Here is a 13,081-nt window from a genome sequence, read left to right on the forward strand (position 1 = left end):
CCAGCTCCTCTCTCCCCCTGCAAGCCACGGCACGCTCTCAGGTTACCGACAGGTTTTCTTTAATGACAACAAACAGCCATGAAGCGACCGATAAATGGGTGGCGAAAGCGGCGCCGCGACACCAGAGGAGCCGGCCCCGCCGGGCGAGGCGCAGCGGCCAGGCTGGGGTCCGGGGCAGCCGACCCTGCCAAGCGGGCGACGGGGCTCGGCTGCTTTCGGGGGAAAGGTGCTTTATTTCTGTGAGGAAAAGAGTTTTAAAAAAATTAGAAATCCGCCCCTGTGCCCGTTCAACACGGACCGGCGGCAGTGGGGACACGCTAGTGACTCCCTACGGGTACAAGTGTCTGCTCTGGTGACAGGAGCCGGGTTGGGTTTCCTAAGCGATGACACAACCTCCCTTCTCCTTGAAGGGGTTCTTGTCCTCGGGAACCCCCTTTACGAGCGGGTCCTCGCCCGAGCGCTCCTCGATGTAGTTCTTGATCTCTTCGGAGCACTTGGACACCTCGAGGGAAAGAACAGAGAAGCAGCTGCGTTACGGTGCACATCCCAACCAGATACAAAAGGTCTGAGCACAAAGCCAGGGCTAAGCATGTGCAGACTCAGCTTCTTTCCACTTTTTCACAGCCCAGTGTTCACAGAACATGTGAGTACCACTGCGAATGTGTATACCACTCAGAACAGCACTTGCTGCATAGTTAAAATGTTGGGTATTTTTTGTTTCAAAATAAAGTAATACAGGTTTTTCAGATGTAGATCACACCCTCCATCAGCATCAGCGTGACTTACTGTCAATGGGCTCAAGATCTATAACTTTCAATTCAGTTTCAAAGTCTTGATGATTTCAAGTGTTTTTCCCAGACAAAGCATTCAGTAATTATTTTTTTTCAGTGGTAATACAAATTCTTACCTTGCAGTTCTGTAATAGCTACCATAGGTCATGAATGGGAGTAAAGACCTGGCTGGGAAAGACAATTTACTTACAGGTTACCTGGGGTTATTTTGACCAACGGTTAATAAAACAGCCTGTTGTGTTATGAGAGAGCATAACATGCATGACACTCTGCTTGACATTCATAGAAGACTAGCTCTGGTGTAGGTAAGCCCACAGAGAACCGCCTGGGAAGAACAAATGGGTTTAGTTTTGTTCACTGAGACAGGAGGAAGCACATGCTGTACATATAATAACACTGCCAGTGGAGCCTGAGTGCACACTAGCAAATCCCACCAGCTCCAGAGGATCCTTGTCCACAGACACCTCTCAGTTTCCCTTCTCTGCCAGCAGAAACTGCCCTTAGGTGCTCAAATGCATGACATGTCTGAGGACAGGCTCCTGGCTCTGTCCCCACCTCCTCCCTTCCCACTTGTAATCCCTGCAGAGGCACAGCAGTGCAGAGTCAGCAGCAGGAATCAGCTGCTGGCCAGACCACCAGATGACTAGTGTTTCTAATTTAAGGCCTTCTTTGTTAATTATATTTTACGCCATAGGTAAAATCGTAACAAGAGAACCCATGAATTTACCTTGTATCACAGACCAACAGAGTGTGGCCTGTGCAAAATTAAGCTTTAAGCCACCAGAAAGAATTCAGAGTTAGTTTCCAATTAAGCAATGTATAAAATAAGGTCTAACTACCTCTAGCTTCCTTACAGCAAAGAATTTGGACATACAAATCCCGTTACTTGTGCCTTGCTCTTGCGTACCTTGCAAACCCTGTTCATTCCAACTGGGGCACCTTATACTATAGTAAAGTTGTGCTCCAATGTGCATGCAGGACCAGGGTTTGTTTTACTTCAGTCAGCACTATCGGGGTCTTTTTCACATATAAGAAAAAAATTATTTCAAAGAACATTTCCTCATAGTGCTATAAAGGTATAAGAAAGGGTGAAGAAAACTTTTGTTAAATGTGTGGCTTCTGCATTTCCCTGTCCTTGTATCAGCCATACAGGTACAACAGGACTGTGACAACCACAACACAGCTTACATTCTCACAGTGAGACTTCCTCTGTGATAAACTACTAAAATTGAAGATGTTGTCTGTGCTTTACTCCAGGTGATGTGAAAATACCCATTTCCCTGAAGTGAACAGGCTTCTGGTTTATTCAAAAACAAAACCAAAACAAAAGCAAGAATTTAAAATTATTATTATTAAAATCAAAATCTGTACATCCTACAGAGTTTGTTTCAGTTTTTTGAGAGCTCTCTGGGGAATGACACAGGCATCTACAGTACTTGGTTCTGGAGCCCTCAGTACTGGTGGAGCTTTAGACTGTACTGTAACATACATAGTCACTGATACCTGACAGCTAAAACTGAATGTGGGTTTCTTATTTTATGGGCTAAATACCTACACATGCAATTTTATTAGCGTGACCGATGCCACCGATTCCCTCATATAAATGTATTTTTAGTCCTAACTAGAAGCATTTGTTCAGATGTAGTTTGCTCATACTGGCATGCAGAATTAAAAAAAAAAAAAAAAAAAGAAAAAAGAAAGAAATAAGAAGAAGAGTATTAAAGAAAATCAGTCTTAGTTTTATCATGGAGCAAGATCAGTCGTGCATGTCTTTCATCTATAGAAAATGTGCAAAAATACAAAATTTTCACTGGACACCATTTCACCTGCGGAAAGGAACAATCAGTATGAATGACTCAAAGTCCAGTGTTTCTATCAGATGAGGCGGTATGGATGAATGAATGGATGGATGGATGGTGGCCCAGCACCAGCACTCCCTGGGTACTGCCTTCTGCCCGGGCACCGCACAGCCTGCCCTGAGAGGGGAGAGAGCGGCAGCAGCCCTATAGCTTCTCCCGCAGCTCGGCAGATGCGGTGCGGACCCTGACGGCAAGGCACGGGTCCGGTAACGGGACAAGGAGCGGTGCCGTAGGAAGACTTCCCGCCGCACGGCACCCCCTCACCTGGCACTGCCAAGTCCCAACGCGTTTTACAGAGGAGGGAAACAGCTTGACGCTCTGCTCCCTCGTCAGGGAAGGCTGCTTTGTGCTGGCACTGGGCTCCAGGGACTTGCAAGGGAGGGGACGCCAAAGGTGCCAAATGCAACGGGAGCAGCCGCAGCCGGCGGGCCTGTGTCGGCCTCTCGGGCGCCTTGTCCCGGGGACGGCGCGCCCCTTTCCCCTCGCTCCACGGCCATGCCCATGAAGGACTGGCGCTGCGGCACGGCACTAGCGGTGGTATGTCGCCAGCACCGTTCCCGGTCCTGGCCCCAAAGAGGCTGACAGGACGCGTCGATGCAAAGCCCGCCCGTCCCAGGGCTGTCCTGCGAAGCGGCTGCCCAGGTCCCTCTGCCCCTGCCTCCTCCGGGACAGCCGCGGCGGGACGGGACACTCCGGCCCCGCCGCCTGCCCGACGTGCTCTCTCTTCCCTCCCCGGGCGCCGTATAAACCCCTGTAGCCTCCCAGGGGAGTAACGGGCTTCTCCCTGCTTCGGCCTCGGCTCTGCCGTCCGCCCAGGCGGCCGGGCAGCCTTTCTCTGCGGCCACTCACCGGCTGCCTCTCCAGCTTCACTTCTTTCCTGAGCTGCTCCACTTCCATTTTCAGTTTGTCCTTCTCGCTCAGGTCCTCAATGTTGATGGCTGGCATCGTCTACACTGGCAAAGCGCAGAGGGAGGGAGGGAGAATACAGGGTTACCTCTGGGCAGCGAGGGCGCCGGGGCCGGAGCCCCCGGGCTGGCGCGGGACGGCGGGGCGGTGGGACGGCCGCCCTGGCCCGCCCCCGGGCTCACTCACACTGCGCCGTCCGGGCTGCTCCGCGGTTGCCGCTTCCTCCCCAACGCGCTTGGCGCCCCTTTCCCGGCCTTTAAACAGCCACACTAATCCCCCCTAACCGGATTAGAGCCCGCCGCCGGCCCCGGCCCCGCTGTCGGGCGGCCGGGGCGTTGACATGGGCCCTGCCTGCACAGGGAGGGTCTGGCCGCTCCGGCAAGGCCCCTGGCAGGGCGCTCGGCCCTGCCGCCCGGCCCCCCGAGGGGCAGCTGGCGGCAGGAGCACCCTCCGGTGCCGGCATCTCCCCTCCCGCTGCACCACCACTGTGGGGCAAAAGCAGAAAGGTCAGACTAGTGGTTTGGCCCAGGGGTGAGGTCTTGGTTCCCTGCCACCTCCTTCTGCTCCTCCTGGCCCTCGCAGTGATTCTTGTTTGCCTCTGACACCAGGATCCCTGGGCTCCGTGTTCCTCTTCCCAGCAGCTAACACAGCAGCAAGTGGGTTGCATGGGCACTTTCCTGCATATTTGTGTATTAAAACTATAAATGAAATGGATTAAAAGGTAGAGAAGGCAAGGAACTGCTCTCAGGTCAAGTGTCTTGGGCGAGTGGCCAGCCTGTCAGTGGCAGACAGCAACTTTTGTTGGTAGCTATGTCTGCAAAACAGAATTGCAGCTCTACGGAGAGGGCTATTGTGTGTGGCCTGCAACAAGTGTCTCGAGTCATGGTGCTATGACTGGTGTTGAGGATAGAGCACTCCCCATAAGAGAAGCAATGGGTTCAGAAAGCAGCAAGAAGGAGCTAGGAAATTCTTCTCCTGTGGTTACATATACTTTTGAGCTCTAGATCCCAAATAGGGCACTATGATTTTTTGAAACAGGGTGGACACCTGTGTGTCTTCTGATCCTAGCAGCTGCTCTCCTGCAATACCAGTGGAGGCAGAATTCATGACCTTTTAAACTGAACAAAGCTCAGGCCATTAAAATGGGCCTGCATGAGTCCTGTTATCTGGCACTTCAAAGACTCCTATAGGCACTCACACCTCCCTATTTCTACCTCTGGCTTTTCCTCTTACAGAGATTCCTTTCTGCTCTCACCACTCACCGGATGTAAGCAGCTGTCAGCAGTATGCAAGATTTACATCTTTCTTCTCCAGTGCTGCTCCTGTAGTGCTCTTGGGGTTTGCACTTGTTTTATTTAGGCAGCTAACTAAAATCAGTTCATCTTCCCCTCCCTCTGGCTGTTATCTCTCCTCTCCCAGTTGTTGGTATGCAGCTTCTACACCCCCATCATCTAGACTGGCAGCTGCCTCCCCAAACCCCACCAGCAGCTGGTCCTGGTGCCAGATGAAAGGGGTGGAGGGAGCCAGCCGACCAAGTGCTCCAGGGAGCCAGGGCTGTTGGGAGCATAAACGTTGTGGTGAGGGGAGGCAACGAATGTGTGGGGTGGTGGTGGCAGGTGTAGGATGCAAGAGTGAGCTGAGGGTGGGCTCTGGCACATGGTTAATGTGGTTAGGGTGAGAGGGACAGCTGCAGCTTGGTATTGATGACCCTGAAATGGTGAGATGTCTGCTGACATGACTAGCTCCACTGATGGCAGTGAGTAAAGGACTTTGTACCACTTGCTGTGCTGGTTCTTTTACTCACATTTATCAATTTTTACTCATATTCACCTAATCTAGGTGAACTTTGCTGTTCCAGCGAAGAAGCTGCTGAATAAATACTGCACTGTGTTGCAGCGCAGACGGATAGGTGGGTTTAGCTCAAACTTTGATGTGTATGTGCACAGAGGAAATGGGAAATAGGGAAAATGGTATTTGCATGACAGCATTCATTTTGCTGCTGTTGTTTAAAGTGGCATTTCAATGACTTTCTTTGCAATTCCAACAAAATCCAATGAAAGCTAAAGGACACCACTCTAGTCATATTAAAATCACTTGAGAGTTTCCTAATATTAGAAGGATGGCCTTTTGACTGTTGTTTTTGGTTTTTTGTGGTTTTTTTTTTTTCCTGGAAATGTAAAATGTATGTTGTTTGTGTGTTCTTTCCTACCAGAGGGGCATATGCTTTATTACAGTTGCTGTGCTTAATAAGCTGAACAAACCCCTAAAAATGAGGACACCTGTTGCTAACAGTTGTAGCTGTAAGTTTCTAAAACATTGCAGATGTGTCCTTCGGTGATGCCTCAAAGTGTACCTTTTTTTTTTTTTTTTTTTGGTCGTTAAAGCACCCACTTATCCTTTGGCAACTGGGGATTCTAAAAAAGGAACAGTGCTGAAGAAGGAGGGAGAAGAGATATTCGCAGCCTTTCAGAAGCCACATAGATGCGGTAGGGATTAAATTTACTCCTCTTCTTGTCTTTATGAAAAACAAAATTATGTCAGAAAACTAGGTTGTAATCCTCCACAATATAAGAAAAGCAGAGAAGCCATGGACAGAAAGTCAGTTCCTGAAACAATGAGGTTGCTATGAAGTTCCTTCTCCTTTTAACCTGTACATATTGTGGCTTCTTTCCTGCAGGCCATAGATTTCAAGGGCCCTGTATCACAATCCCATCGAGGGCAGAGCCTGCCTGAAGGACTGGGGCCCGGCACAGTTGCTGTAAAGGGAGCGGAGAAGAACAATAGGAGATCAGATTAACTTGTTGTTATCTATGGAGTGCACGCCTAATTTGCAGCCACTCTTATCTCCCTTACTGTAGTATATCTGGAGTAAACACTAATTAATGTAATGTCTCTAATAGTTTAGAGAGCGAAAGTATGCGGTTCTTTGCTTACCCCCTACTCTCCCAGATCACACTGGATTGCCTGTTGGGGTTAAAATCTACAGAGTAAGACAAGTCATGATATTTCCTGAAATCGAGCTCTCTTTGAACTGGCCAGAGGTTTCAACCATTCAGCCCTTGGGTTTCCCGGGAGTCCAAACCCACTGACGGTGCCTCGGTTTTCTCAAGTTCATTGGCGTTATACACAACGGTACTAAATTAGTGACGTGGGTTTGTTGGTGCTTTCTCTAGCGGCACTGCCTGTGCTTGGCCCGGCTGAGTCAGGATCTGCCGGAGGATCCCAAGGTTGGATTTCAGGGTCCAGCCGCCCGTTGCCAGGAGCCTCCAAACAGGGAGCGGCTACCATGGGGGCGACGGCGAGGTGGGAGAGAACTTTCGCTAAGTGGTCCTTCTCGGATTTCCCCGTGATTAACAGGAAATGCGCTTTGAGCATCATCCCGTAATGTGAGGGGGTCGAGGGGGACAGGAAGACACAGACGGGGACGGGACAGCCGTGGACCCCGGCCAGCTACCCGCAGCTCCGCAGCGGAGACCCCTCCTCCCGGCCCCTGCTGCTCCCCCGACCGTGGGCCCCCCGACGGCGGCGGCTGAGCTGGGGCTTCCCGCGACCCCGACGCTCGGGCTCACGCAGGCGCGCAGCCTGCCGCGCCCCAGTGACGGCCGGGTCAGCGGGGAGCTACTGCCCCGCTGAATCAGACCTTCCCCTCCCACCACATGCGCAAGGAGGGAGGCGGCCCGGGGAAGCCGCCTCGGCGCATATAAAGCGCTGCCGTCGGGCTGGGCAGCACCGTCGCTCCTGGGACCCCACTGCCACCCACTCGCCACCGCCGCGATATGGCCGCCGGCTGCCGCCTCTCACTGCCCGCGCTGCTGCTGCCGCTGGCCTGCGCAGCCCTTGCCCCGCGCACCCTCACAGGTAGGAGCGGGCGCTCGATGGGACCCCGCGGGCGGCTACCGGGGCCGGGGCCTCCTCCGTCTCCGAGGTGGTTTCAGCCCCCTTCGCTGGTGTCTCCCGCAGAGAAGCAGCGCGCCTGCCTGCTGCCCCCCGATGACGGGCCCTGCCGCGCCCTGGTGCCGCGCTGGTACTACGACAGGTACACGCAGAGCTGCCAGGAGTTCACCTACGGGGGCTGCCACGGCAATGCCAACAACTTCCTCACTCTCGACGACTGCGAGAAGAGCTGCTGGACCATCAAGAGTGAGTCCGGGGACTGGCCCCGCAACCCTCTCCGGTCCCGGGGGCTGACCCGCCGGGTTTCCTTGAAGTGCCCAAGGCGGCAGGGGCTGGAGGCGCGCCCCTGTGACCCCTGGAGGGTGGTGGGGGGTGGCGGTGTGTGTTCTGCTGGTGGGATGCTTTGCACCCACCCCATCACTCCCTCCTGCTTGTTGCTGCTTCTCCATGATGCAGAGAAACCTAACTGCTAATTAACACGTTGGATTCCCCCCTTAAGTCTTATCCGACTTTATTAAAGAACAGGTAGTGGGACAAGCAGGGACTTGCCTGCAGCCAGCGTAATGGGGTAGTCTCCCCTACCACCTTGCTCTGTAATATGGGGAGCACAAAGGCTTTACAGAGGGTAAAATTATGTTTCTTGCAGAAGTACCCAAATTATGCCGGATGGAGGCTGATGGAGGACCTTGCAGGAGTCATCTAAGAAGATACGCCTTTAACTTGAGCTCAATGAGGTGTGAGGAGTTCATCTATGGTGGCTGTTATGGAAATGGCAACAACTTCAGAGATTTGCAGGCTTGTGTGGACCACTGTCTGCCAGAGAAAAGTAATGGTTGTTCCAAATTTTTAATAAAATAGATGGTTTGAAAGTGACATGAAGATGATATTTTATTTGATGTTTTCCTCTGGATACCCATACAGTGGTATTTTTAAAGACTTCTGTGAAGCAGATGTTTATCTTGCTGGCAGATTTTTGTGTCACTTGTCTCAGCTGTTACTGAGCTGTGTTGGTTTACTGTGACCTTATATATGCCCACAGCTGCACCCAACGGACCTCTTGACTTCTAGAGAGCTGTACATGTGTAATCTGAAGGGAAATAAGGTTGGAGATCTGTGTTGTTGAGGCAGATGTGTGAGGTGTTGTGGCAGTCATATTCAGGGCAGCGATGCTGTAATACAAAGCAAAAGTGCCTTTCTAAAGTTCAGGTCTGAGAGATGGTGTTGAGTGACTTGGGCCTTTGGCGCTTGACAGCTGAATTTATGATAGAAGTTTTCTGCCTGGCATGACTCTTCGCTGTCTTTCCATATGAGCTTTAAAGAAGAGAGGTGGTAATTATGGCAAGTGACTATAGCTGTGCTGTCATAAATAAACAGGTTAATAGCCAGTGTGAGATAGGATCTCTGAAGAAGAAAGATCTACCAAAATGCATAAAAACTGTCACTGCCTAAGCTTTATTAGTGTTTGATGAGACAGTTATGTTTGGCTGATGATAGTTTGTCATCATTCTCTTAGGTGAATGCTGATTTTTTTTTTATCTATTGTACATTCAATAAATTGATAAGAAGTCTGCAGCAAGGAAAGTAAACTTCTGCTGAGGCAAAATGAAATACGATTTTTGAGAGGAAAATGATGGGGTTTGTACTTTTTGCTGCAAGTGGGCAGGATTTGCTGGCAAAATCATAGGAAGGATAAAGAAAATAATGCCTTTTTCCTCTACAGAGGTCATTCCACTGGAATTATTATGATATATTGTTATATATTTTTAGATACTATGTGAATATCTCAGTTGTTGTATGTATGGAGCCACAAATGGGGAAAGCTGATATATTTCACTTGTGTGATGGTAATCCTATTTTCTGGGTCTGTTCATTGCTTTCTCAATTCTGTAACTCACAGGAACAAGATGTAGAAAGTCTCTGAAGTCACTGGTGACAGTCATGTCACTTCAATGGGAAGAATGCTTAGCCACAAAATTTATTGCAGGGTTAATGTAAAGAAGCCTGGCATAGAGCTTACATTTCTGAAATTTATTTTTCCTTTTTTTTAATTTTTATTTTTCAAGCTGGTCCCTCACTATGCTATAGCCCAAAGGATGAAGGACTGTGTTCTTCTTCTGTGCCTCGCTATTACTATGACACCAAGACTAAATCATGTAAGCAGTTCAGGTACACCGGCTGTGGTGGAAATGCCAATAACTTCGTTACAGAGACGGATTGTTACAATGTCTGCAGAAAAGGTAAGATTGTTTGTTTGCATTTTGTCAGTCACACACAGATAGAGCAGTCCAAATACTAGTAAGAGACACAGTGTTCTTTTACTCACCTTGGCTTGCTACAAGTGTATGCTTTTTGCATTTTAGACTCCATATTTTCAAAGGCAGGGAAAATTGAGATGCAACACTAAATCCTTCTGACAAGAACAATGTGATGTCAGATGATTACACCATTTTTAAACAAAGTGTTGAGAAGTGCACACTAGTTGACTAGAGCCTACATGGAATAAACTGTTTAGAGTGTTCACTACCAGCATGAACACTGATTAAGGTATCATTTTCTTTTAGATATTTTTAAGTAGGATTGAAGTGAGTTGTCAAATCAACTTTTTATTTTCCTTTGCATTTTCAGCAGTTACCACCTTCCCCTGATTTCCTGCTGCTTGTTCCCATGTCCCATTCCCATTGCTAAAGATTTCTGTCTCATCAGTTGTGCTGAGTGAACTGTTTCTGTGGCTGTGGGGGGAAGGGTTGTGAATGATAATTGATTTTTCTTAATTGTTTTATTCAAATTTGGCTGTGCTTGGAAGCCAAAGCAGTTGTGCTTTTACCTGCAGTCATATGCTCATACCAGCTATCACAAATTTTAATGGTCTGGTTTAATTCATTTGACATGTAAATCAATGAGAGAGAGAAACGGATAATTATACGTTGATTCCCAGAGCACTCAGGAAGAGAAGCCAGCACAGCATTTAAACAATTGATACTAACAGGTGGGAAAAAAAAAAGGAACAAAAAAAAAAAAAAAAAAGGTGCTATCTAGCATGTACAGCCCTTTGGAAAACAAAAAAAGCCAAAAAGTAGCTCCAAGATATGTACAGGGTCCAAGTACTTCAGTATTTAAGGTGTGTAGTCGGAAGGCTTAAATCAGGATTTAATTCTTTAGTTCTGGGCTGTACATCCAGGGCTGTGGCAAGGATTGCATGCTGGGCACAGTGCTCAGGAGTAAAAATACTGTTTGCCAGTTAGTCATGACAGTACTATTTCTGAGTGTGACAAGCCTGAGTGTGTCTCTGCCATTCTAGTATTACAAGAAAGTCTTTAATAGCTAAGTCTATATGAGATGCTTGTGATTATCTAATTTGCACCTATTACTACCTGGAAAATGGTAGGGCCAGGCTTCAGCCCAAGTGTGCAGAGAGAGAGAGGAGGAAGGAAACTGCCTCTTCAGCATCTCGCCTTTGTGCTCTGCCCCTGCCTATACCCAGCCAGATCCACCTGGGAGTTCTTCCTTCCTCACTCTTTTGTGGAAAACAGAAGGAAACAATACCTGTCTCAACTAGAACACCAGATAGTCAAACATAAATGATCTCTTACGAGCTTTTTCACCAACTTGTGGATTTCACAATTCAGTAAGGCTTGATATAACCAAAGCCCATAGTTAAGGGCATAATTGGTGCTAATTATTGTTGTGCTATACATATTCCTTTCTACAGCTTGGGAGTGTACTGCAGCATTAAGCAAATCTTTCAGGCAACTTAAGCCACTCCCTCTCTTCCTCTCCCACAATTCCCTCCCCAGCATCTTTCCTGTTCCTTTTGTAGTCTCAGGTTGAAATCAGTTGGCCTTCACTGGGCAAATATACAACTGCTGTTTAAATTGATCCATAGCTTTTGGAATGAAAACATTTCTGATTGATTTAATTTTTAAAAAGTTGATTTTGAAAAAGAAAAATACGTTTGGTTGACAGTGAAACGCTTCGGAACGGGATGCAGAGGCTCTGTATGCTGATAGATTGGTATTAGAAAGACAAAGATTTTCAGTCAAATTTGCAAAGTATTTGTGTTCTCAACTACACTCACACATTTCATGTAGCCCTTGTAAACATTTCTGTAGTTAACCCCAAATGTCTTTGCAGCTTCTCTGTAAAACCCAGTTTTCTGTAGAAACCCCAATAATTTCACCTTTTTGTCTCCCACAAGCACTGGTTATGTTTTAGTTTGAAACCCACTGTTGTTCTGAGAGATGCAGTAACAGTCATTTCCCCGCACCACACACACACAGAGTAGCACTGTGTTTACTTCCATACTGCTGTCACTTCAAAAACAGCTGGAAAAGACTTGGATGCTTGCTGAGGAAAAGAGCAGCAAAGTCCCAAAGTGCCAAAGGTTGACACACTTGAAACCTTACAGTGTGTGAGAATAGGGTGCCCAGAACACATTTTGCAATTTTTGCTACATTTGTGATTGGATCAACTGCTTCAACAGCATGATGTAACACCCTCCAACCCCCCAAATAACCAAACAATAAAGAGTAGTAACAGTTTTATTATACTGTTTTCCTAACTGCTTCCTTTACTTTCTTAGCAGGGACTCAGAAACCAGGAATCAACAAACCAATGAATGTATTCCGCAGGAAAATGATGAGAAAACTGATTAAAAAACCTCAGACATACAACCCTAAGTCTTAAAGCTGATGTGCACTTGGATGTTTGAAACACCTTCTTTTGATTCCACTTTCTTCTTTTGTAAGATAGTTTCCACACATTTTTATACACTGACATAGTTCTGTCTTTCAGAACTGCTTTTTATTTCCAAATTACACTTTATAAGGAACTGCATTTAATAGAAGAAGAATGAACCGAAGTTTGGTTCTTCCACTCCGTTGTCTTTGCAGTAATACTTTGGCAAAGCCAGGTGTTTAGATGTCCATGTTTTTATGGTGGAATGTTACTACTGCTTTGGGAGAATATTTCAGTTTTTACAAATAAGAGTTGACAAATCAATTGTCCCTTAGTATAACTGGGGAGGGTACAGAGAGAAATCTCTACCATGGATTTTTTTTATTTTTCTTTTATGGCATTCTCTGGTTACTAAAGAAAAAAAAAAACCTTTCAAAAGTGTACTCGGAGGCTTATTGCCCTGCCATTTTATGTACTTCAGCTCTATTATTAAAGTAGGCTGTCCTTTACGGTTACATTCATAGTCAAGGTGTTAAGAAAACACACTTGACAAAGGCAGTGAGTAAACTACCTGAGTACTAAAATGAAAGTGTTACCATTACTTTTTCATGACATTTAAAATTTCTGCCAAGTTACACTCTAGGTCCTCATATGGCAGAAATCTGCATATTTTTGTTTTTAACAGAGCTGTGCTGATTGTATCTGCTGAGGATCATGTTTGTGTTTATGCAGTGGCTGTTAAAGCAGAAAACCAGAAGCTTCTGCAAATCTTGTGTAACCCCTCTTTTGAGGCATTGTTGTATTTCTTGTCTTAAATTATACTTATGTTGATGCTATTGCACCTTCTTTTATGCTTTGTATTTGAGCCATGTCTGAATTTCAATTAAATTCACCTATGATGTTTTCTAAATGCAAATTCGTAAGTAACGTTAATAAAATGTTTTTGGGGAAAAAAAA

General features: G+C 47.1%; 2 protein-coding genes across 5 annotated transcripts; one reads left to right on the forward strand and one right to left on the reverse strand.

Annotated features, from left to right (window-relative positions):
- Positions 1–42: 42 nt before the first annotated feature.
- On the reverse strand, positions 43–3,936 carry LOC136007894 (guanine nucleotide-binding protein G(I)/G(S)/G(O) subunit gamma-11). Of its 2 annotated transcripts, XM_065666362.1 has the most exons (3): positions 3,743–3,936; positions 3,500–3,603; positions 43–502 (listed from the first exon to the last, which is right to left on the reverse strand). In XM_065666362.1, the coding sequence occupies exons 2-3, from the start codon at positions 3,593–3,595 to the stop codon at positions 377–379; spliced, it is 222 nt and encodes a 73-aa protein (XP_065522434.1). In that variant the 5' UTR covers positions 3,596–3,603; positions 3,743–3,936; the 3' UTR covers positions 43–376. The 2 variants fall into 2 exon arrangements, with proteins under 2 accessions (XP_065522434.1, XP_065522433.1); XM_065666361.1 differs by lacking the exon at positions 3,743–3,936 and having other exon boundaries at positions 3,500–3,735.
- Positions 3,937–7,247: 3,311 nt separating this feature from the next.
- TFPI2 (tissue factor pathway inhibitor 2) lies at positions 7,248–13,081 on the forward strand. Of its 3 annotated transcripts, none has more exons than XM_065666363.1 (5): positions 7,248–7,414; positions 7,517–7,696; positions 8,097–8,276; positions 9,514–9,687; positions 12,030–13,081. In XM_065666363.1, exons 1-5 carry the CDS (start codon positions 7,333–7,335, stop codon positions 12,131–12,133), a joined length of 720 nt encoding a protein of 239 aa, XP_065522435.1. In that variant the 5' UTR covers positions 7,248–7,332; the 3' UTR covers positions 12,134–13,081. The 3 variants fall into 3 exon arrangements, with proteins under 3 accessions (XP_065522435.1, XP_065522436.1, XP_065522437.1); XM_065666364.1 differs by having other exon boundaries at positions 12,033–13,081; XM_065666365.1 differs by having other exon boundaries at positions 8,100–8,276.

The sequence above is a fragment of the Lathamus discolor genome, chromosome 2, assembly GCF_037157495.1.
Source record: "Lathamus discolor isolate bLatDis1 chromosome 2, bLatDis1.hap1, whole genome shotgun sequence".
Classification (NCBI taxonomy): domain Eukaryota; kingdom Metazoa; phylum Chordata; class Aves; order Psittaciformes; family Psittacidae; genus Lathamus; species Lathamus discolor.

Bases quoted from the DNA above. Each gene is read 5' to 3' on its own strand.
- TFPI2 (XM_065666363.1), top strand. From the start codon at position 7,333: ATGGCCGCCGGCTGCCGCCTCTCACTGCCCGCGCTGCTGCTGCCGCTG. The intron at 8,277-9,513 runs GTAATGGTTGTT...TTATTTTTCAAG, and splicing joins CCACTGTCTGCCAGAGAAAA to CTGGTCCCTCACTATGCTAT. The intron at 9,688-12,029 runs GTAAGATTGTTT...TTACTTTCTTAG, and splicing joins TTACAATGTCTGCAGAAAAG to CAGGGACTCAGAAACCAGGA.
- LOC136007894 (XM_065666362.1), bottom strand. From the start codon at position 3,595: ATGCCAGCCATCAACATTGAGGACCTGAGCGAGAAGGACAAACTGAAA. The intron at 503-3,499 runs GTGAGTGGCCGC...CTTTCCCTCGAG, and splicing joins TGAAGCTGGAGAGGCAGCCG to GTGTCCAAGTGCTCCGAAGA.